This window comes from Aspergillus undulatus (genome assembly GCF_047715775.1).
Source record: "Aspergillus undulatus strain CBS 261.88 unplaced genomic scaffold BDV17scaffold_24, whole genome shotgun sequence".
Classification (NCBI taxonomy): Eukaryota; Fungi; Ascomycota; class Eurotiomycetes; order Eurotiales; family Aspergillaceae; genus Aspergillus; species Aspergillus undulatus.
The window spans coordinates 1-21,232 of record NW_027396628.1 but is presented as its reverse complement, the minus strand read 5'-3'; the positions used below and the strand labels follow the sequence as shown (position 1 = coordinate 21,232).

The window sequence follows — 21,232 nt, the reverse complement described above, 5'->3', positions numbered from 1 at the left end:
TTACAGAATAAGGCAATGACGCAGTCAGGCATCTGATATTATACATATAAATAAGAAGTAATAGAAACTAGAGAAGTCAATCACTCTCATCATCACTTTCATAGGCCACTAGAGGACCCGAAGCCTGCGGCGCTTGTTTTGTCATCACACTACCACCGTTTAACCCTCTCAAAGCAGCAACAGACGAGCTTGAAAAGATCCCACCACCACTCACAGGCTCTTCCTGGCCCGTTGAGGAGCTCTGGGCCTCTATCATGAGCGGCTGATCAGGAGCCTCAAGCTGCCCAACCTCATTTCCATCCCCTGCGCCCTCCAACTCCTTCGCCCGCGCAAACCAAACCTCATCCGGCGGCTCGTACCCCTGTAACCCATAACTCCCCTCAATCTTCTTCCTCTTCCTCGCCTCGGGATCCCGCCCCTCCAGCTCCGCCACAAAGTCCGCCGGCAATGCCCGCCGAACAGCCTCAGCAGCCTGCTCCTCCAACCGTCTCGCCTCCCGCTTCTGCGCCAATGGATTCGGATCAACAGTCGCCCACCGCACATTCAGAATCTCGCTATGATCTAAGCTCTGGTGCGCCATCGCCTCCTTGGCAAACTGCGCGTTCGCCTCATTCGTATACGTGACGAACGCGACGCCGCGCGATGTAAGAACTCGAGTCCGGTCAATCTGGCCCCATTCTGCGAAGTGGCGGGCGACGACTTCTTCGATGTCATCGGTTACGTGGATCCGGCCGACGTACAGTGTGCGGTTTTGGCGCATGAAGGAACCCACGCCGCCCATGTCGTCGCGGTAGTCGCTGTGTTTGTCGCGCCCGAAGCAGTCGACGTTGGGGTTAAAAAGGTCATGTAGGGTAGGGAGGCGGTGAAGGTATTCGCATTCGTAGCCCTTGGGACAGATCTATTCGTGGATCCGTTAGCATGCTGGTTTCTTTGAACCATTGTAGTTGTTTCGATGGATACATACCCCACGAGCAAAAAACAAACAAAAGAACGACCCCGTCACTTTATCCGCGCGCGTATACCCACTATCCTTTGCAATATTGCATCGCGACACCGCCGCGTGTTTCGAGAGGTACTTGTCCTCGCGATCACCGCCAGACCACTTATTGTACCAGATATTGAACACCGTTCCTGTCTGTGGCGGCGGTTCGGACTTCAGCGTTGCGGGGTCAACCTGTGGTCTTGCGGGCCGCCGTTTCTTGCGGATGATCTTCTTCGTTTTCTTTTGCGTGCCGTCGGCGTCTGTCGTCGTTACTGCGGTTTCGGATTGTTGTTGGACGAGGGTGTTGTCGCCATTTGAAGTTGGTTCTTGATCCTCGACGTCTTGTTGGGGTGTACCGACTGACACTGGCGCCGTAGGTGTTTCGAGCTCTGCTGTTTCTGCCATCGCTAGGGTTTTCTTTTGGGTAATGAGAGTGTGATATTGTTGATGAAAGTTGAATGAAGATGGCGGAGGTTTCGTATCGGTGATTACATAAGCTTTGGATGGGCCTTGGCATCGCGACAATTTTGAAGCTGCGGAGATTCCGTCGACGAAATCGGAGCATATTGACGCCTCGGGGTTCTTTTTATTTTGTTTCTCTTTATTGACCTCATTTTCTACGGCTTCTGCGATACCTTCACGCCTCAAAAGTCTAAATTTGCAGTGCATCCGGCTCTTCTCAGTTCAATATCGGAGTCCGCGGGGCTCTCCAACCGGCAAGATGGTGAACATTACGGAGAAGATCAAGGAGTAAGTGCTCTGAATTGATCTCTTGCTTGGGACTATGGAACTCATGTATCTGCCAACTTTCAGGATTGAGGATGAGATGCGCAGGACGCAGAGTAAGCATTCTTCTATAATCTAACACATGTTAACCCCGCAACTAACTTGAGTGTAGAGAACAAGGCCACAGGTGCGAATATCCAAGACACGGCTCAGGATAGTACAAGTTAACTAACTAGCATCAGAGTATCACCTTGGTCTGCTCAAAGGGTAAGTTGTCACCCATCCTTCCCAGCCCTAACCCGGAACCAGCTAACAAAGTATACAGAAAACTTGCCCGTTTAAGAGCCCAACTGCTCGAGCCCACAGGTGGCTCCGGTGGCGGCGGCTCAGGCTTCGATGTCAGTAAGAGCGGAGATGCCCGTGTTGCACTAGTCGGGTTCCCGTCTGTGGGTAAATCGACCTTCCTGAGCAAGATCACCAAGACGAAGAGTGAGGCTGCCGCGTACTCGTTTACGACCCTCACTGCTATCCCTGGTGTGCTGGAGTATGGGGGTGCGGAAATTCAGATTCTGGATCTGCCGGGTATTATTGAGGGTGCGTCGGAGGGGAAGGGTAGAGGGAGACAGGTTATTTCTGCCGCGAAGGTATGTGCTTGAGCTGAGCCTTAAGACGGCGATTGAAGTTGGAGACTAACGATGTATAACAGACAAGTGACTTGGTATTGATGGTTCTTGATGCCACCAAAAAGGCAGAGCAACGAGCCCTGCTCGAGGCTGAGTTGGACGCCGTTGGGATTCGGCTGAACAAGGAGCCCCCGTACGCAGACCTTTACCTATCCTATTCTATCTTGTCGAGGTGGCGCTGACAGTGCAATAGAAACATCTACTTAAAACAGAAGAAAGCAGGCGGAATGAAGATCACTTTCCAGACACCACCCAAATATCTAGACGAGAAGATGATCTACAACGTCCTTCGAGACTATAAGATGCTTAACTGTGAAGTCCTCGTCCGAGATGAATACGGTGCGCCTTTCTCACTGTGACCGACATCATCTAGCGAGATTGGCTACTGACACTTATTGATCCAGCTACAATCGACGACTTCATCGACGTGATCATGAAAGACCACAGGAAATACATCCCCTGGTAATCACCCCCACCTCCTTCTCTTCATCTTTCCCAGCCCGAAATAGTTATGAGAATAAGCAAAACTCGTGCTAACAATTGTTCAAACAGTCTATACGTCTACAACAAAGTCGACAGCGTCAGTATCGAGTTCCTCGACCAACTAGCCCGCGAACCACACACGGCCGTAATGAGCTGTGAGCTCGATCTCGCCGTTCAGGACGTCGTTGACCGAATTTGGAAGGAATTGCGTTTGATGCGGGTTTATACGAAACGGTATGTCTCCCCCCGCCCCCTCTCTCTTTTGACTGCTTTATTCCGCATTGATTGGCTATACTAGAGTATAATACGTTTGTATCTATGTGCTAACCTCCTAACAGGAAGGGCATTGAGCCTGACTTTAACGAGGCGTTGATTGTGCGGAGAGATTCTACTATTGAAGATGTCTGTGATCAGATTCATCGGACGTTGAAGGAGACGTTTAAGTATGCGTTGGTTTGGGGCGCGAGTGCTAGGCATATTCCACAACGGGTTGGGTTGGGTCACGTTGTTGCTGATGAGGATGTTGTTTCGATTGTTGCGAAGTAGATAGCAACACGTGGGTTCACGAAACTGATAAGAACAAAGCGATAAATATAAAAAATCGAGGGGTCTTGCATCAAGTTTACTCCTACTCCAGTAATGGATGTGAAATGGAGGTATGTTCAATTTATGAAATACGTAAATGTTAAACTATGAACACAAGACCGATGATACAAGACCCAACCTAATAACCAAGACTCCAAGCAAACAGTTCCAGAAACACTTAGGCGGAAGCAGCAGCGGCGGCAGCAGCAGCCACGTTCTGCATACCAATGGTAGGAGCGACATCAACACGCTCCTTGGGCAGCAGATCAACCAAGAGAGGGCTGGGAATGGTCTCCCGGCTGGGGTGGAAAGCAAGCTGGCTGTTCTTGTACTTGACAACGCTGTCGATGTAGATGTCGAAGAGGTAAGAAGAGTCGAGAGGGCCTCCCTTGGCCTCGGGGTGGAACTGAGTGCTGAAGATGGGGCGAGACTTGTGGATCATACCCTCGTTGCTGGAGTCGTTCAGGTTGACGAAGTAGGGCTTCCAGTCAGATGGCAGGGTAGAGGCATCCACTGCGTAACCGTGGTTCTGGCTGGTGATGTGGCAGCGACCAGTGGTGAGGTCAAGAGCAGGGATGTTGTGCGCACGGTTACCGTACTTAAGCTTGACGGTGCGAGCACCGGCAGCCAGAGCCAGAAGCTGGTGACCTAGGCAGATACCGAAAACAGGGACCTGAGAGGTCTCCATCAGACGGCGAAGGTGGTAGGTGGTGTCCTGACAGTGAGTGGGGTCACCAGGGCCGTTGGAGATGAAGACACCGTCAAAGTGGTGAGCAACCTTGTGAATGGGGTAGTCAAAGGGGAACACAGTCACGCTAGCACCGCGGCTGACGAGGCTGCGCAGGATGTTCTCCTTGACACCACAGTCGAGGACGGCAACGTGGCAAGTAGGGTTGCCGGCGCTCACGTGGAAAGGAGCCTTGGTGCTGACCTGGCGAACAAGGTGGATCTGCTCGGGGTCGGTGAAGGCCTCATCCTGATCGGCATCGTACTCCTCACCGACCGTGATACGGGCAAGGGAAGAACCCTGCTCACGGAGGTAGGTGACAATGGCACGAGTGTCGACACCGGAAATAGCAGGAACGCCCTCGCGAGCGCACCATTCGCCAAGGCTCTCCACAGCGGTCCAGTGGGAGTACTGTTCAGCAACATCGGCCACAACGACACCAGCGGCCTGGAGGTTGGGCGATTCGAAGTATTTGAGAAGACCGTGGCTGTCCCTTGCAGCAGACGGGACACCATAGTTTCCGATCAAAGGCTGGGTGAAAACCAGGATCTGACCCCGGTAAGAGGGATCAGTCAGGGATTCAGGGTATCCGACCAGAGAGGTGGTGAAGACGGCCTCTCCGGAAATGTTGGTGCGGGCACCGAAGGACTTTCCGTGGAAGATGGGACCATCTCGGATCGTGAAAGTTGCTCGTTCAATGGGCTTAGATCGAACAGTAGCCATGAAGCGAGCCTGGAAGGCAGAGCTCAGAGATGTAAAGGCCGGGGCCCTGGCGGGGACCGTCTTGCAGAATCGGGCGAACATCATTTTTGTTGTAGTGGTTTTTGAGTTAAAAGTGGGTAACGACGATTGAGCGGGAATCGGTTCAGTAATTTCCGGAGGCTTTCCAGAGGTGATCCGAGATGTAGTCCTGGGAAGAATTAGCGCAATGGCCTTGTATAAATAAGAACCCGACTCTAACGGAGGTCTGCGCGGAGTCCATGATGGAAGAAGGGATCACGAGCATACCTGAGAGGTAAAGGTGGAAGGTGACAAACGCATGAACGCGGGTGTAAGCTACCAGCTAATTAAACTGATACTGGAAGAGGATCTGGAAAGGTGTTGTTTTAGAAAGACATGGATTGGCTTGGTGATTCTCTCGAGACTGGGGAAGAAGTGAGTCAAGAGCTGGAGGGGGAGCAGCGGGCGGAATCCGATTTAAAGCTTCAGAGTTTGCTGTGCGAGTCTCGGGCCGGTTGCGGGTCACGTGCCCCCGCCTCACCGACTTCTGCATGCCGAGCCAATCACAGCCCCCGGATTGCCTCTTCTATCACCGCGTTATCGGAGTCTTCCAAATAGTTTCTCGCGATCTCTTCGTTGGATCGAAATCGGCACTTGTGGGGTTCAAGGGTTCAAACCTTTGTTCGGTGACAAGAATAGAGTGCCCTTATCGATGCAGAAGGATTATGGCATTTTAACCTATTTTCCCTTGGAAAGACGTGGCATTGAGAAGGGTCAGAAACTGCTATAGTTGCTGAGTTAAGATGTTAATTGTGACATCAGAGATAACGACCTTCAATCACGCAACCCTTTTGGGTTCCTTGAAGTAATGGAAAAGCAGACCCATTACTATCGGTCCTTTTCAGCTTCGGTGTGTTTCTACGTACTGTTGATCAACATCCATGCCAGTTACACGATGCTGTCGGGATATTCCATGGAGAATAGGGGGGACCAGGGGCCGTATATAACGTCCCAAGCGTGTCTTGAAAACGCGCTTGGCTTTTGCCTGAGACTCAAGTCCTTGTTCGATCATCCCAATGATCTGGAAGTACTACGTGCAGGCTGCCGTGGCCTGCATCGTGTCCATTAGCACCCTTAGCTATGCCGTCTCACCTCTTTTGCCTGACTTCCAAACCTCCATCCAATCCCAAAAGCCCCTTGAAGATCCCGGTTGCGATGGGTCTGGTATAGTCGACCCTGACGGCCGATGCAATGGCGACGGTGTGATCGATAACCCTCCAGATCGTAACAGAGAAGGGTTCCGCTTCGACAATCCCTCTACCAACTGCAAATACGTGACCCAGATGTACATATACGACGTCTTCAAGGTGCTTGAGAAGGACATGGGCAAGCTCTTCACGTACATCCACAAGGACGTCGACTTTCACGTCATGGGTCACCACCCGGTTGCAGGGCATTACCACGATCTGCTTCATTTCTATGTCAATGCGCTTCGCAGAGTTTCTGTATGCTTCTCGGACCATGCCGAGAAGTTCGAGGTTCATCCGCAAGCGATCCACGGTGGATGCAATAGCCCGTGGTCTGTGTCAGAGATTATGTTCAGAGGGTTGCTAAACACAGGTACTGGACCTGTCCATGCCTATTCATGACTCGACGCTGACTTCAGGTGAGGCGACACCTTCGAGGTGGTCAACGTCTGGGTGACCAAATGGTATAAAGGGCAGATAGTGGAGGCTAGGACTTATATCGACCAAGGCTCAGTCACCGATGCATTGCGAAGGAACGAGATGTGGACGAATGGAACCTCATACCGCGAGAACCGTCAATATATGCCTGGTCCTTCAGGGATGCCCGACTTGGAGCAGTTGAAGAAGCTCATGCACTACCCAGACGGGCGGGACTATGATGATCTATGAGCCGTTACCATGGCAATTCGTCTATAGTTTGATCTGTTAGCAATTGAGAATTGTATAAGAACAACCGTGCAGAGTAGAAATGTCAAGGATGGGGGCCTCGGTTGGCATCGGCAGAAGACCTTCCCTCTTTTGGCGACCGTACTGCAAGGCACGTGATGCGCTGAGAGGGAAGCCACCCTCCTTGTACCTTCTAGTTACAATGCACTTCTTCAACAACCTGCCGTGACTTATGTTTCAAAGAGGAGACATCAGCTATGTCTGATCAGAACAGGAAGCGATCTAGGATTGCCTGCACATCCTGTCAGTCACGCAAACGCAAATGCTCGGGCGACCAGCCGTGTACAACATGCGCTCAGTTCGGCGCTGATTGTCGCTATGACTTTCTCTCGCGCAAGAAGAAAGATATTCGGCACTTCCAATCACAGTCGATGGCAAGCTCGCTACTGAGTCCAGCAACAGTCCAGAACGATATCGCCGCAAAGCGACAACAGCAGGATCATCAAACGAACCCAGCGGCCTTGGCCGGACTGCTGTTGAAAGCTCTTGAGGCGAATTCCGGGGCTGCATTCGCGAGACGCCTCAATCCGAAGAATGATGTAGCTGGCGCTCCGAAGTTGCATCTTTTTGGTTGGAATGTTGGTGCACGCTACCCAACGCCTGGGTGGACCCAAGCGCTGGCGTCTGTGAAGCCGCGGTCCGTGGTGGAAATCATTTCTCAAGATGAGATGCGAGCCCTAGCTGGCACTTTCTTTGACAAGGTGGATCCATGCTACCCATTCATTGATCGGGATATCCTCCTTCGCCAGGTAAGCAGGCGATGGCTGCCTTCGTCGGCTGAAGCTTTGGGCTACGGGCCGTACGACGCGGTGCTGTGCGGCGTAGCTGCGTTTGGATACCTCTTTTCCCGTAGACAGGCCACCACAATCGAGCTTCAGCTTGTCGAGTCAGCCCGGTCGATTCTTGAGCAGGGATTGCAGTCCGAGCCACTCTCACCTCTCGAGACAGTGACCGGGTGGGTTTTGCGAGTCGCATACCTACGCATGACGACCACAGCGCACGCAGCCTGGATGGCCAGCTGCTCGCTGATGCACCTCATCGAGGCAACAGGCATGCATATCGAGCCCTCATCAAACACAGCCCTTGACCGCACGTCCACATCCGAACCCTACAACCCAGAAACTCGCCGCCGCCTCTTCGCAATGGCGCGCCACCTCAACGTCTGGATCTCCTTTGAACTTGGCCGCTCCCGTGTTGTTCTCCAAGGGGCGACCTCTTTTCCCCCAAGCCCACGAGCACTGCAAACAGTCCCGACAACGAACGGCTTTGAAGCAGCAACAGACATATTCAACCTCCTCCCAGTATCAGAAAGTCTGGACCCAAACGAAGCCCAAGACGTTTCAACTCTTGAAACCGCGCTATCCGACGTCCTCTCCATAACCTATACCAATCCGCCGCTAATTTTGGTCCAGTGCAACTTAACCCTCTGCATCTATCGACGCCTACGCGCCCTCAGCTCCACCATCTCAGGCGATCTGCTCGACCGCGTTCTCGGCCTCTCAACCAAGGGCTTAACCGCCGTTTCTGAACTTGTAAAGGTGAACTCTCCCTGGCATCAGGTCGCAAACGTTCCCTTCCAGGTTATAGTGACGCTGCTGGCGATTGATAACCGTTCGTCGCTGGCAATGCTAAGGAACGCTATGCGCGTGCTCCATGAGGTTGCGGAGGCGTATGATACGGAGGTTATGCGCGAAGCTTATACCACTGCATACCTCATGATTGTGATGCATCAGAGGCGGAAGGAGGAAGATATTCGGATGCTCAAGGATGTTTTACAGTTCAACCCATCCATATCTCCATCGATGCCGCAGAACGCCACTCCTACCGAGACGCAGACGGAGACTCAGATTAGGGAGTCGGCGGTGCAGTCAGACCATACGCTTATGGACTACCCGGGGTTTTCGTGGCTGAGTGATATCTTGGTTGATATTCCCAGTCTACGGGATTTCGATATGGACCCTTTATAAGACGGCGACGGCTTCCAACCTCAAGGTTTAAGGTGGGAATGCTTTGAAGTTCTGGTCCGGCAAATGCTATCTATCTAGGGTATATGCCAATAAACGAACGCTAAATCAACATCATGCTGCAACGAGGAAGCAGCGCCTATTGAGCTTTGCTTCCCTTGTCCGCCCGGTGTCTCTGCTGTGGCCGGATCCCAGACGACTGCGCCACAAGACCTAGCTTCCACAGCACCCACAAAAATCCAAGCGATATGACAGCGACGGTTCCCAACTCGATCACTTTACTGTTGAAAAGTCCCTCCTTCTCATCGAGTGCGAGGACAGGTACATCCAGCTTTTCCACAAGGAGGCCGTCCTCGCGGTGAGGCGAAGGGTGAAGCTGATAAAACATAGTCCGGGGACCGAACAGGCCTTCCCAACCCAAGTTCACCCGGTCAAAGGGGTTAACCCCCATCTTTGTACCGTCTTCCGCGGTACAGGCCCAGAAAACGACAGGCCAGGGTACCGATGCCGGGCGATACCCTGATTCCGACGGATGCAGATATCGCAGGTGCAGAGGGATAGTGACATTCCATTCTGCGTTGACGTTTTGCTCGGACCCCGATGGGCTCGCTAGTTCGAGCAGCCAGTTTGAACCCCACCGCGACACTGACCAGTCTGGTGCTTCGAGATCCGTCTCCCCGGCGACTGCGCGGAGTGCTGCCAGGTTATGCGACTTGAGGAATAGCGGGTCGCTCGTCGAGAGCTGGTACTTGTCGCCGAAAATCGAGGAAGGCAGGGTGAGATAGCTGTGTAGCGCGCAAGATGCATCTGGCCGTGCTGGCGGCTCTTTCAGCGCATGCCGAGTCATCGAGATAGTCATAGTAGGATGCAATCCGATCGGAGACGAGAATGAAACAGAATACGTGGCATCCTCAGGAAGAGGATGATGCCGTGATGGGAACGAGAAGAGCGTAGGTTCTAAACATGATCAGTCAACGATCTCCACAACCGGTCATGCTTAGGGCGCAAAGCCATACTCAACTCCTCATCTTTTCCAACAACGCCCAATAACCCGCCCATCTTAATTTCTTCTACGTCATTCGCCTGTTCCGCACCGAGAAGCCCAACCTCCACCTGCTCCGTCCCGCCCAGGTTCTTAATGATTTCCGTCCACCCCTGGCCTCCTGGAGCTTCCGACCAGAACGCACTCAATGTCAACACATGTGATATACTATCATAACTGACATCGACCGAGTCGGCGAAGAGAAGCAGTTTCGCCCGAGTATGACATTCTTCCTCGGCCGCGGAACAAATCTTCTGCTGGACATACGTAACCAGGCTCTCAAGCGAAGGTAGTAACGAGTGGAATTGGTATGCGGCTGTTGACGCGAAGCGCGTAGAGAGGATCGGGGTTGTGATGAATGATTTCTATCGTAACGCATGTCAAGTTCTACCCATACCATAGAAAAGACAAAAAGCAAGTCGAGGAAAGGGAAGTATGAATAAACTAAACACATACCTCAGCACTCTCACAACCTATCCCATCACCAAAAACCTTCTTCAATATCGTACACACCGGCGTCCTATAAACCAAATCAAGCGTCGCATGATCAGTACACCATCCATCCATTGCATTTCATCCCGACCGGCCGGGAATTCCCCGCGCCAGCGATAGCGATAAACTCACCCCACGCCCGATCCCTCTCCAGGCCCAGTTCCAGCTTTCGCAATAGCAGGCGAATAAAGAATATGCAAACCGGGACTAACCCGACTCGAGAACGGGGCTAGCACATGATATGCTTTCTCACTCGCCCAGCGGATATGTAATTCGTGCGATTGGCGGAGGACTTGCCAGATCTTTCAAATCCAAAATAGGAACAAATTAGCCCAACCCTTCGTCCGTTGAGATAAATCCGGATCATGCAAAATAAACCAGGGTAAGGAAAAGTGAGGAAGGATAGGTACCTACCTCATTTGGCAACTCATCAAATCTAACCGTAAATCTTTCCTCTCGCGCTGCGTCGAGGTTATCGATGTGTAGGCTGTCCCGCGTGAGTTGGGTTTGGGAGGAGGAGTAAGGCGCGGAGGGTCTTTGGATGAATGTTGTTCGTTGCCGCATTTTTATTATCTCATTTAATCGTGAGGACGAGTTGTGGATTGTTGAGATTGTGGGAGGGAGAGAGGTTGAGTGGAAGTTGAGTTGACGCTGAAATGAAGCTATGATGCTATGAAATCTAGTGTGGAGTTGGAGTTGGAGTTGGAGAAGCTCCGCGGTCAGGTCAGGCTAGGCCAGGCATGCCGAGGGGTCCAAGCTACCTTTCCTGATTCGGGCCGATGGGGCGCCGCTTTTACGTGTCTGCTATAGATCTATGCCGTTCTCAAAGTAATTTCTTCGATTATTGTATCCTTTATGCCTACAACTACCGAAGATTGAAATGAGGTCCAAGAATAAATACCAGCTACAGCATCCCTATAGAAATCTAGGAAGAGATCAGCTAACGGAGTGGCTTTTCTTCATTGTATAGAAACTACAGGCTAATGTACTCCAGAAACAACCACATCAATCATGTCATTATCATCATGAAGAAAGAAAAGCAAAAGCAATCCCGATCATTTTCCCCAACGCCAACATGCTGAAAAGTGTATATATGTACCAAATGAAAGCGAAACCAAGCCAAGCCAAAGCTAGCATAGCAACATCACATCACAAACGTCACAAAAAAAAATCATTTCCCTGATAAAATCAAGATCAAGGTAAGACCTCCCTCAACGTCTGCTTCGCACTCGAACTCAACGTCTTCGGGAACTCCACATTAACCTTAACAACCAGATCCCCGCGCTCACTGGGCTTCTTGCTAACCGTCATGCCTAGCCCCGGGAACCGCTCTTCGAAGCCTGGTGGTGTGGGACCGGGCTTGGAGACTTTGATGGATTTGCCGTCGATTGTGCGCACGATGCGGTTCCAGCCTGTTAGGGCTTCCTTTAGTGTCAGGTCGACGGGGGTTATGAGGTGGTCGCCTTGGCGGCGGAAGGAGGGGTGTTCTTTCTATGAAATCGTTAGTATGTGTTTGGTGATGGGTGGGGGTTGGTATTGTTGATTGACTTACCTCAGTAACAATGAGATGAACGTCCTGCCGTCCTCCTTCTTCCTGATCACCGACACCACGATACTTGATCTTCGATCCCGTGCGGAGACCAGGCTTAATGTTCGCTTCGAGGGTCACATCCTGAACAGTGCGCTTCCCGCTCGCATCGAACGTCTTGCTCTTAACGGTGACCTTCTTCGTACACCCACTCATAATCTCCTCTAGCGTAAGCGGCAACTGCTTCTCGATAACCGTCGGCTCGGGCGTTGGCGCCCGGTCCCGTGCAGACGACGTTCTCCCTACACCAGAAGATCCAAACCCGCTTCCGCCGGGGCCTCGACTACCGCGCATCCGCGATCCGCGACCACCACCAAGACCACCGCCTAGCATAGAGAAAAGGTCGTCGTCATCACCAAACCCGCCCATGCCGCCACTAGCCTTGGCAAAGTTGCGGAAGATGTCGTCCGCCGAACTAAACTGGAAGCCGGAGCCGCCGCCGCCGCCGGGCCGTGAAGAGAAGTGGAATGTGCGCGTACCGCCACCCGGCATTCCGCCGAAGGAGAATCCGCCGGGCATTCCGCCGCCCTCGAAGGGGTTTGCACCGCCGCCGGGGCCGCCTCCGCCGGATGTTGGTGGTGGGCCGCCGCGGAGGAGATATTCTAGGCCGAATTGGTCGTAGACTTTACGTTTTTCGGGGTCGGAGAGGACTTCGTAGGCTTGGGAGACCTCTGTACCGCGAATCAGCTATGCTCAACAACATGGATGTTCCAATAGGAAATGAAATAATATTACCATACCTTTAAACTTATCCGCAGCCTTGGGATCATCTTTATTTTTGTCTGGATGATACTTCAGTGCAGCCTTCCTGTACGCCTTCTTAATATCATCCTGGGAAGAATCAGGCTTGACATTGAGAGCGTCGTATAATTTCGTTTCGGCAACCATTGTATGTGCCTGTGTATGTGTTTGTTTCTGGGCTTGTTGTATGTGAAATGTAGATGTAGATGGGGTCTCGCGTTTGTCGAATTATGCGGTGAGACTTCGCATCGGATTGTGTTGCGGGGAACGCTCCTGACAAACTTCAGGCAGTGCTTCGTGGTTTAGTTGGTTCTCGATATGTATGGCGTGATCCAGGTACGATGAACGCTCACACCACCCTTTGCAGAGCCTTTACGGTCGAGATCGAGGTCGAGGTGAGAGGAATGGAAGTGGGAGGGTGAACTCGAATGACGTAGAAGGTTCGTTCGGCAAGGCACAAACCAATCTGGGTAGTGCGGGGGAGCCTCGTAGTATAGATAAGAGGTAAACAACGCAACGCAGTGAGGTAGTTAGCGAAATTAGCGGTTGCTATACGGATGACGGATGGCGGATGGCGTTATATAAGGATGCAGAAGAGACAAGTCAAAGACTGTTTGGGTGACGCCAGGGCGATCTTGAAAGAGCCCCAGGTCCAGTTGTCGTTGTGACGTGTGACTGTTGACCGCACCGCCAATCGAAGCTTCGAGAAGGTTCGCTGAACGAGAGATTACAACAAAGCACCTTTGGATAGGATGTATTCAACTGACTGAATGAAATATGAGACAGTAGTGAGTGTTGAGCAAATTTGCCATTGGGTCTATTTATTGGGTGCAGTGGGTTGGGAGACGATTGTTGCGGTGCCTGAAAGTGCTCGCGCCTTACAACATGCAGACTTGCCTGTTGCGGATAGGTCTGGCTGGAGCTGAAGCCACCAGATCCACCGTATCATGTCCAGATTATTTACTCCATTAATGCAATCCAATTGGCGTAGGTTTGTCTATAGATGGTCACCGAGATTTATCTACATGCATACTTGCACATCAAATTGTACATAATAGCATATCTCCAACTCAAGCGGTATTCTCGTCCAGCACGATATAATCCTTAATCAGCGCAGTCCCATTCACCACGCTCGCAATCTGACCCTCGGTACAATACGACCCCAACGAAAGGATATAGCAAGTTGGCGCCGGGCTATCCGGGACGGTGTTCGTGATGTTAAATGTCGACGAAGGACCCTTGGTTGAATAGGTGCCATTCTTAGCCGTGGAGACCTTTCCAGTTGCGATGTCGCGGTTGAACATTGCACGGTGGAAGATCTTGTACGCTGTCTCGGGCTGATAGGCGGGCACTTCGTGTCCCGCTTCAAAGACTCTCGTGAAAGAGAAGTTTCCGTGCTGACGCACGAGACCGCCGACGTATGACGCGTTGGTGTGCAGCTGGGCATATCCGGCCGCGCGGAAGTCCGCTGTATCGCTGTAGTCAACCTGCAGACTCACCTCTTCACCACCGTTCCACGGACAGGCGTAGTCCCGGTCGCCGTAGACGAGGGCCACCTTGACACCCGAGTCGAGCACGTACGCTATGTCCTTTAGGTACCCTCGGACATCTGATCGTGGATAGTCCCCGGTGCTCGAGAAACCAGTGTAAACACTGTCAACGGACTCTGTAAAGTTTATGGGGACACCAAGCGATTTCTGAACCCAGCTCTGGCTCAAGTAACCCAGGTAGTATGGCTCAGGGAATGGGTCTGGGTCGAAATGCGAGATATCATAATAGCCTCGTCCGGAGTACAAAATGTATGGACCCTCAACATTGTTACTGCAATATGAATCTGCTTTTTGGCAAGCAGCATTCACCGTCTTGTTGTTGCCGTACATGTAAGGGTCTCCCTCTGAAGCAAGGCGGCGGCACTCAATAATTTGATCCCGGCAACCACCCGGCTTGCTCCATGCATCCATCGCAGCTGCATAAACTGTATCATTGATGGCCTCAATCCCGTAGGTATTGTTGTATGCCATATTAGGATACGACGGCGACTGCACAAGCAAGTCGATGCAGCCGTTTATGATTCCAAGCGTATCCAGGTGGATATAGTGCGATGCGCCGGGCTCAGTGAGCTCGCCATTGGCGATCTTCTCATTCTGCTCTTGGAAGAACGCAGTAAACGACGGACCATAGCGACCTCCATAAGATTCAGTCCAGATACTAACCCGGTCATCGTGGGGCTTGTACGCAGGAAACTCAGTAAACCAAGTCTGCGCAAAGTGCCACAGAGCGCGGGCTGCGTTCTCGGTGGTGTTTGCCGTAGTCGAAGCATTCAGACTGGGAAACGTGCCGACGTAGAAGGTATTGTTCTGCTCCGGGACGGTATCCCAGCCCGAGACATCGCGCTCGCCGCTCAGCTGATCATACGTCCCATTCGTAGGCACGTCGTAGCTGAACCCGACTTGATTCGGCTGGTCGATGTAGAGCATATTAACGTAGTTGTTCCACGACCAGGGGTTCAACTCCGTGGAGTTCGAGTCGCCGTTCACACGGCATGGTCCATTCTCCTGCATGAGGCCGATCATGGACGAACTTCCCGGCCCGCCGTTCATCCAAATCGACAGCGGCGCATTGCGGGGGTCGTTCCGGGACTCGAAGAACCAGAAGAAGGTATTAATTGGGTATTCCTGGTCTAGGCCGAGATCATTGAGTGTACCCGGAGGGAGATGAACGTATCCCGAGTAGGATTTCACACCCGGGGTTGTCTCACAAATGCCGGGCTATCCGATCCGTTAGAATGATCGAAGTTCGGAAAGAATGAGAAACATACCTCCTTGTACGAAACAGTAACGCCCTCCTGATGCTTAGATTGAATGACCTTTACATCTTCCGGAGTGGGAGGGAAGTACTGACCGGCAGCGATGCCGACCAGACTCGTGGAGAGGCCGAACAGCGAGGTAAGCGAGGGCATTTGGACAGACACAGACACCTTGGTGGCCCAGCTTGCCAACAAAGAAGGAATAGAGAGATCGTCCCCAAGGGAGTCCATGGTCTTTGTACCCGGGTCCCTTATCTCGGGCGCCGTCAATAGCAGCAGTCAATCAATGAATAACGCAATAGGGGCAGCAGCGGGGAAGTTGTCGATCGATGTAACGATGCTGACGGCAGAGGAGGAGCAACTCGTCCTAAGCACCCGCTAAGCATCGCCCAGAACAAAGTTAGTGCTGCTTAGCGTGCTGATGTTCAGGGAAGCAGTGCAACTTCATGATAACATTGCATGATTGTTTTACCTATCGTTGAGATAGCCTCGGAGGAGTCGCCGGTCTCGTCGACGCTCCGGCTTTCAAGGTTTCAGAGGTTGCCGGGATGCTGCATCAATGTAAATGTCCTTAAAAAGGTTTTATACAGAACACGGGATATATAACTCAAGCATCCAATGAACAAACAAATATCATATAAAAACCCATTTCTAACCATCTTCAAGGAGATCGGCGGATCGATGTGACCGACCATGCTATAGGCCCCAAATCCACCAACGCCCCGATCGCTGTGAACCAATGCAAGTGAACCAACGCTGTCATGAATTAGAAGTATCGCTAAATGAAAGAAAAGTCAAATGCCGGTGTCCGGCCCTGAAGACCACCACGAGTTTAGGAGATCTCCAGAAGGTGAGCGGAACCCCGATGCGAAAGTATCCACAACATAAGGTTAAACGTAAGCTTATATATACAAGGAAGTTGAAAATAGAGAAAGGAGCGGAGGGAGGGTATCAAAAGAAGTCGGATCGTGGAATCAAGGCCGGAATCGAAAGTAAGTTCGCATGCTTCAAAAGTGCGCCGTTGCAGTTTCGAAACTCCATCAAGCAACGCTGTTTCTTCAGAGAGCTCTGAATCAGTGAGTCTTCTCGCCAACGGCGGGTAGGTCGAGTGTTTGAGCTTCCGTCGTCGGGCTGGAAAAAGCGCCCGGCAACGGTTTCAGGGGCTCGGATTCGGTGCTTTTGTCAACAAAGTGGTTGCCATCAGCATCTGGAGTCCTTGACCTTGACCTGGCAGTTTCGTCTTGAATACCAATATCCTTTCCCGGAACGGACTCGGACGATCGAGCACTAGATACAGAATGGAAATCGTCGTCTTTCCCGAATGAGGATTTCTTCGACCCGGATTTCTCATCGATAGACGATTCGCCTGCGCTGAAGTTTTTCTTCGCAATGCTGGCTGAAGGAGCAGGTTCACCGGTCGAGGCGCGGGTAGATACTGAGGCCACGGAGCGGTTATCGTCAGAAGATACATAATGGGCAGGCGAAGTTGGAGTGGAAGTCGTGGTCGAAGTTCGATGAGGATTTCGCGGGGGAAGACTGGGCGGTTGCCTTTTGGGGATGGTAACGAGGCGAGCACGGGTGAATGTAGGAGACGCGCGCTTCATTTCAATTGGCGCTACTGACACCTCGACAGGGGAAGAATTGGTGATACTGTCGCGGCGAGAGATCTTTGCGCTGCTGACTTCGTGTACCTCAAGTTTCTCATCGTTGATGAACTTATCCTGAACACCTTGGTCTTGAACTGGACTACGAAAGCTGGTCTCGCGATGTTCAGGGATAACAGTGTCCCAGCGGTCCTCATTATCCGAATGATTCGACCTGGGTTCGGAGAAATCCCTGTTGCTCGGTGAGGATGCACGGCTGATAGAAGTCGGAGCAGTCAAGGGCTCGTCAAAGGTCTGAGTGCCTCTATCTTGACTGACATAACTTTGAACACTCGTTCGCCAGCTGTTACGCCGCGAACTCTCCACGCTTCGCCGGAAGGACGCGTAAACGGGACTTGACGGGTTCGGTTTGAACTCAAATGCATCCTGACTTGGTCGAGTTTTGGAGCCGGCTTCGCGAATGAAAAGACCTTCGGCTTCCAAAGCCTTCACTCCAAAAGGATCATCATCCTCTGGATCTGGAACGCCGAACATTGCCGGCTGCTGCAAGTCCACATCTCCAGGCGTTTCGCCTGATGGAAGTAGGGCCTCGTTCACGTCCATATCGCCCTGAGCAGCTTTGATTGTCTGAAGGAGTGGCTGGATCGAAGCAGGTGGGTGCTTGACTTTGCCAGCCAAGATATCGGTCACGGAAATGCGTTCACCGTAGAATCGTTCGTTCTCATCGGTACGCTCAATGATGATAGTACCATCCACTTGAACACCGGCATACAGCCCTCGGCTCTTCATATATGTCCATATCGGTGCCTGTCTTTTGTGGACTTCCGATTCGAGCACACCACCCATCCCAACCGGACCAGCTGAGGCACTGACTTCTCCGCCCAATGTACAGCGAACTTTCTTAAAAGCTTCCAACGCTTCGAAAGTATTGATCACAACCACACAATCGTAAATATCGATACCGGCAAGGAACCCAATGCCAGCAGTGTGTAGCATGATACCCGAGGGCGGGCTCCATTCACCCGTCTCAGGAATTCGAGCCAGAAGAACACCACTACCACCAGAGCCACTGAGCCAGAGACCCGTACGCATGGTCGTGAAAATTGCAATGCCTTTAGCCTCCTGGATGACCTTGGTGGGAATCTTCTTGATCACCCGCTGCTTCCCTTTGGGCTTCTCAATCTTGCCAGTCTCTTTGTTGTAGACGCTCTCTGCGCTTTGCGCATCAGACTCCTCCTCGGCATAGAAGCCATCCTTGCAGAAGCTCCGCAATATCCGAGCAGCCTTGTCACTTTCTTCGTCAATGGTCATGGGCCAAAAGGCCTCGGCGCCGACGCGATTCGATAGTCGATTGACGGGATCCCCCAGCTTGTCAAGAGCGTGCCATGCTTTATCGAAGCCTTTTTTGGACGTCCCTTTCGTCCTTTCCCAGAACGTGGGAGCCATTGCTGACCGAAGCGGCTCCGCCTGACAAGGAGATGTTAAGTGAACGGTAGAGGGATTGGCGGCGCGAGAAGGTTCGATATAACGAGAGGATGAGCGAGCGAGCGCTATGTAATCAAATGCTGAAGTCTGAGGAATTCGGAGGTGCCGGAAACAGCAAACATGCAACGCGGGCACTGTCTCGCGCCGGAAAATGCACGATGGGGAATCGGCGCTGGTATGCTCTTGTCACCACGGCCGACGAATGCGCGGCTGGTGTCGGAATGTGACAGCAGGGATGTCTCAGAAATAAAAGGGTTAGAGGGGTCTGTCCGGCGACAATGCAATAATAACTCAGATCGCCGACCCCTGCGACTGACAAACGGATAGACCTAGGATTCTGCGTTGGCGGCAGTCAGACGAGTGGCAACAGAGTGGAGGAACCGGTGGTTTACTCGAAGGGTAACCGCGGACCGGCAAATACGGCGACAAGCTTACTACAATTATAACAAGGGCGGGGAAGAGCTACCACGGACTGGAAAGCTCATATATACTCTGAAATCTGAATATGCTGAGAGAGGAGGCCGGAAGTCCCAGTAGACGGACGAGTTCGATAATTAACTTGACCGGGGTGTGTTGGTTTGGGCGACCACAGGATGTATGATGTATGTATGCGTCGCCAAGATTATCGCAAACAGGCCGAACAGCCTAGGACCTTCAGGTCTCGCAGGGAGGAGGAAAAGGGAAGAAGGAAGAAAATCATCAAGATCAGAGGCATACGTAGGGACGAATAAGCCTAATAAGTAAATGGGGTGGTAAGCAGCATCGCCTCAAGGCAGCGCAGAAAAGCATTCGTCCTCATCAACGGCTGGACCGGAAGGGCAATGGGAATGGCTGGAATGGAGACTGCGCTGCCCAATAATAAATGAATGACTGGTAAGGAGGAGCTGGAGACTCTGCAGGAGCAAAGGATTAGAAGGAGGGGGAAAAGAAACGAGGCTAGAGTTACATCATAGCACCGTCGATAGATCTAAGCGTTCCCATCTTTTACTCTTCGCTCTCTATGCTATTGTCTGCAAGACAGACATCAATCATAACAATTCTACCTTGCTGGCCTCTCAGATACTACTATTTAGCGTTAGTTCCATGCTTCTCATATTATTATCTAACTCGATGTCCTGGATTGAAGGCATTGTCATGGACTACGTACCCGATGGGCCCTGAACCAGGCCTCCAATCGCCCTCCGCAACCAGAAATCAATATTCCAGGAATTTTTTTCATATAATAATAAAATCATTATTCTGGTCCAGTCAGGGCGCATGGTAAACAAGGTTCGCTTCCTTTATTTAGCCTTTCCCTTTCCCCTTCAAGGGATCTAGGTCCAGCCCCCGGTCTATCGAATGCATCCACCAAGCATTCCATTCCCAATCTGACAGCTCACCTCTGCGCCTTGCGGCTGCCCTGTTAGCCTGTTCTTCAGCCCAGCCTCGTCATTCTTTAATATTTGCGCCGTATCTTTTCAACCAGTCTCTTCGTGATAGACAGCGACTGAAGACTAAAACGCCCACTGATCGGATCGCCGTTTCTATTTTTCCCAACGGCATCTTGGGCCGAGCTGATGATTTTATCTTATTTTTCTCAACTCTTATTTGATGATTCTGGCTGCTGACCAAACTGTCGGAAATGAAAGCAGACCCTGCGGTGGATCGCTGTGCCTGATGCATCCTAGCGTCTCCACCATTTACTTTGCTTGCATCTGAGTGTCAACAGTCGAGTTTTTCTCGCGAACCGTCGATGAGGCAATCATGATGTTGTTGACTCCATCTAATACTGGTTTCCAGAGCAGTATGAGCTGCCCATTCCTCGAGGATTCAACTCAGCGCATGGCTAGCTGAAGTCCTGAGCTCATCGTCGCAATTTAACCGACCTCCAACCTAGTTCACGATGTTGTTTACCCAGCAACGCAATAGTACATGTCATATGCACTACGGACCTTGGGAAGGCTCGCTCCCTAGGGCTGCGTACGATGATGCAGGGTGTATCAATTCGATCCATTGGGTCTTCTCACGATGTCTCTAAACACGGGGCGACGACTGCCCACCAGGAAAACTCTTCCCAACAAGACATATGGAAAGCAGATTCTTCACGGTGTCTCACTTCAAGATGCTGCAAAGGGTATAATTTCCGTGGAGTAGCGCGCAATAAGCATGATCAGCGTTTTTCTAGAACACATCTCAGCTCAAATCCCGACTCCCGAGACATCCATTAAGGCTGCTAACTTAAGGCGAGTGGGGACAAGCCCGTTGACTTATTGAGTACTTATTAGTACTATGTTGTATAGTCGTGTACACAGGTCACGCCACCTCAAAAACGTGGACGCGTGACACTCATCCCCTTCACATGACCGCCAAGTCTATTAATCAGCAAGAACGTGACACGCGACCTTCTTTCATACGAAACCATTTTTCTGAATTTCAATTTCGCTTTTTATTTCGTAAAGCACTTAATATTACAAGTGTTTTCTAACTGGTTTCCAACTGATTATTTTTTACCATGAGTACTCAGCAGGATTTATTTGAGTTCGACGATCCTGTCGAATCAAGTCCAAATGGGGAATCTAATATCACGGTATCTATCTTTATAAAGTACCTGGTAACTGATTACTAACCACTTGATGTGGCGATAGGGTGGTC

The 21,232-nt window shown here is 51.5% G+C and overlaps 8 protein-coding genes across 8 annotated transcripts; 2 read left to right on the top strand and 6 right to left on the bottom strand.

The window, feature by feature from the left end:
* Window positions 1-76: 76 nt before the first annotated feature.
* cwc2 (active spliceosome conformation promoter CWC2) lies at window positions 77-1,387 on the bottom strand (the record flags this gene model as incomplete). Its single annotated transcript, XM_073760084.1, has 2 exons — window positions 77-898; window positions 965-1,387. 2 exons carry the CDS (start codon window positions 1,385-1,387, stop codon window positions 77-79), a joined length of 1,245 nt encoding a protein of 414 aa, XP_073615497.1.
* Window positions 1,388-1,465: 78 nt separating this feature from the next.
* Window positions 1,466-3,518, top strand: BDV17DRAFT_263182 (putative GTP binding protein (Gtp1)). The gene is made up of 10 exons (XM_073757877.1): window positions 1,466-1,732; window positions 1,796-1,824; window positions 1,881-1,895; window positions 1,951-1,975; window positions 2,034-2,352; window positions 2,415-2,524; window positions 2,585-2,730; window positions 2,796-2,853; window positions 2,944-3,108; window positions 3,213-3,518. The coding sequence occupies exons 1-10, from the start codon at window positions 1,704-1,706 to the stop codon at window positions 3,418-3,420; spliced, it is 1,104 nt and encodes a 367-aa protein (XP_073615496.1). The 5' UTR covers window positions 1,466-1,703; the 3' UTR covers window positions 3,421-3,518.
* On the bottom strand, window positions 3,508-5,196 carry cpa1 (carbamoyl-phosphate synthase (glutamine-hydrolyzing) CPA1). The gene is made up of 2 exons (XM_073765272.1): window positions 5,195-5,196; window positions 3,508-5,096 (listed from the first exon to the last, which is right to left on the bottom strand). The coding sequence occupies exon 2, from the start codon at window positions 4,991-4,993 to the stop codon at window positions 3,638-3,640; it is 1,356 nt and encodes a 451-aa protein (XP_073615495.1). The 5' UTR covers window positions 4,994-5,096; window positions 5,195-5,196; the 3' UTR covers window positions 3,508-3,637.
* Window positions 5,197-5,982: 786 nt separating this feature from the next.
* On the top strand, window positions 5,983-8,846 carry BDV17DRAFT_281762 (uncharacterized protein; the record flags this gene model as incomplete). Its single annotated transcript, XM_073760083.1, has 3 exons — window positions 5,983-6,526; window positions 6,578-6,770; window positions 7,094-8,846. The coding sequence occupies 3 exons, from the start codon at window positions 5,983-5,985 to the stop codon at window positions 8,844-8,846; spliced, it is 2,490 nt and encodes an 829-aa protein (XP_073615494.1).
* A 68-nt stretch (window positions 8,847-8,914) lies between these two features.
* BDV17DRAFT_298422 (uncharacterized protein) lies at window positions 8,915-10,941 on the bottom strand (the record flags this gene model as incomplete). Its single annotated transcript, XM_073763689.1, has 5 exons — window positions 8,915-9,800; window positions 9,860-10,250; window positions 10,342-10,405; window positions 10,510-10,679; window positions 10,792-10,941. 5 exons carry the CDS (start codon window positions 10,939-10,941, stop codon window positions 8,983-8,985), a joined length of 1,593 nt encoding a protein of 530 aa, XP_073615493.1. The 3' UTR covers window positions 8,915-8,982.
* Window positions 10,942-11,571: 630 nt separating this feature from the next.
* On the bottom strand, window positions 11,572-12,853 carry BDV17DRAFT_281760 (putative DnaJ domain protein Psi; the record flags this gene model as incomplete). The annotated part of the gene is made up of 3 exons (XM_073760082.1): window positions 11,572-11,868; window positions 11,930-12,636; window positions 12,706-12,853. The coding sequence occupies 3 exons, from the start codon at window positions 12,851-12,853 to the stop codon at window positions 11,572-11,574; spliced, it is 1,152 nt and encodes a 383-aa protein (XP_073615492.1).
* A 461-nt stretch (window positions 12,854-13,314) lies between these two features.
* On the bottom strand, window positions 13,315-15,894 carry cp1 (putative carboxypeptidase S1). The gene is made up of 2 exons (XM_073765271.1): window positions 15,525-15,894; window positions 13,315-15,474 (listed from the first exon to the last, which is right to left on the bottom strand). The coding sequence occupies exons 1-2, from the start codon at window positions 15,741-15,743 to the stop codon at window positions 13,777-13,779; spliced, it is 1,917 nt and encodes a 638-aa protein (XP_073615491.1). The 5' UTR covers window positions 15,744-15,894; the 3' UTR covers window positions 13,315-13,776.
* A 691-nt stretch (window positions 15,895-16,585) lies between these two features.
* BDV17DRAFT_281758 (lipid-binding SYLF domain-containing protein) lies at window positions 16,586-18,562 on the bottom strand (the record flags this gene model as incomplete). The annotated part of the gene is made up of 2 exons (XM_073760081.1): window positions 16,586-16,768; window positions 16,808-18,562. The coding sequence occupies 2 exons, from the start codon at window positions 18,560-18,562 to the stop codon at window positions 16,586-16,588; spliced, it is 1,938 nt and encodes a 645-aa protein (XP_073615490.1).
* Between the last annotated feature and the right edge of the window lie 2,670 nt (window positions 18,563-21,232).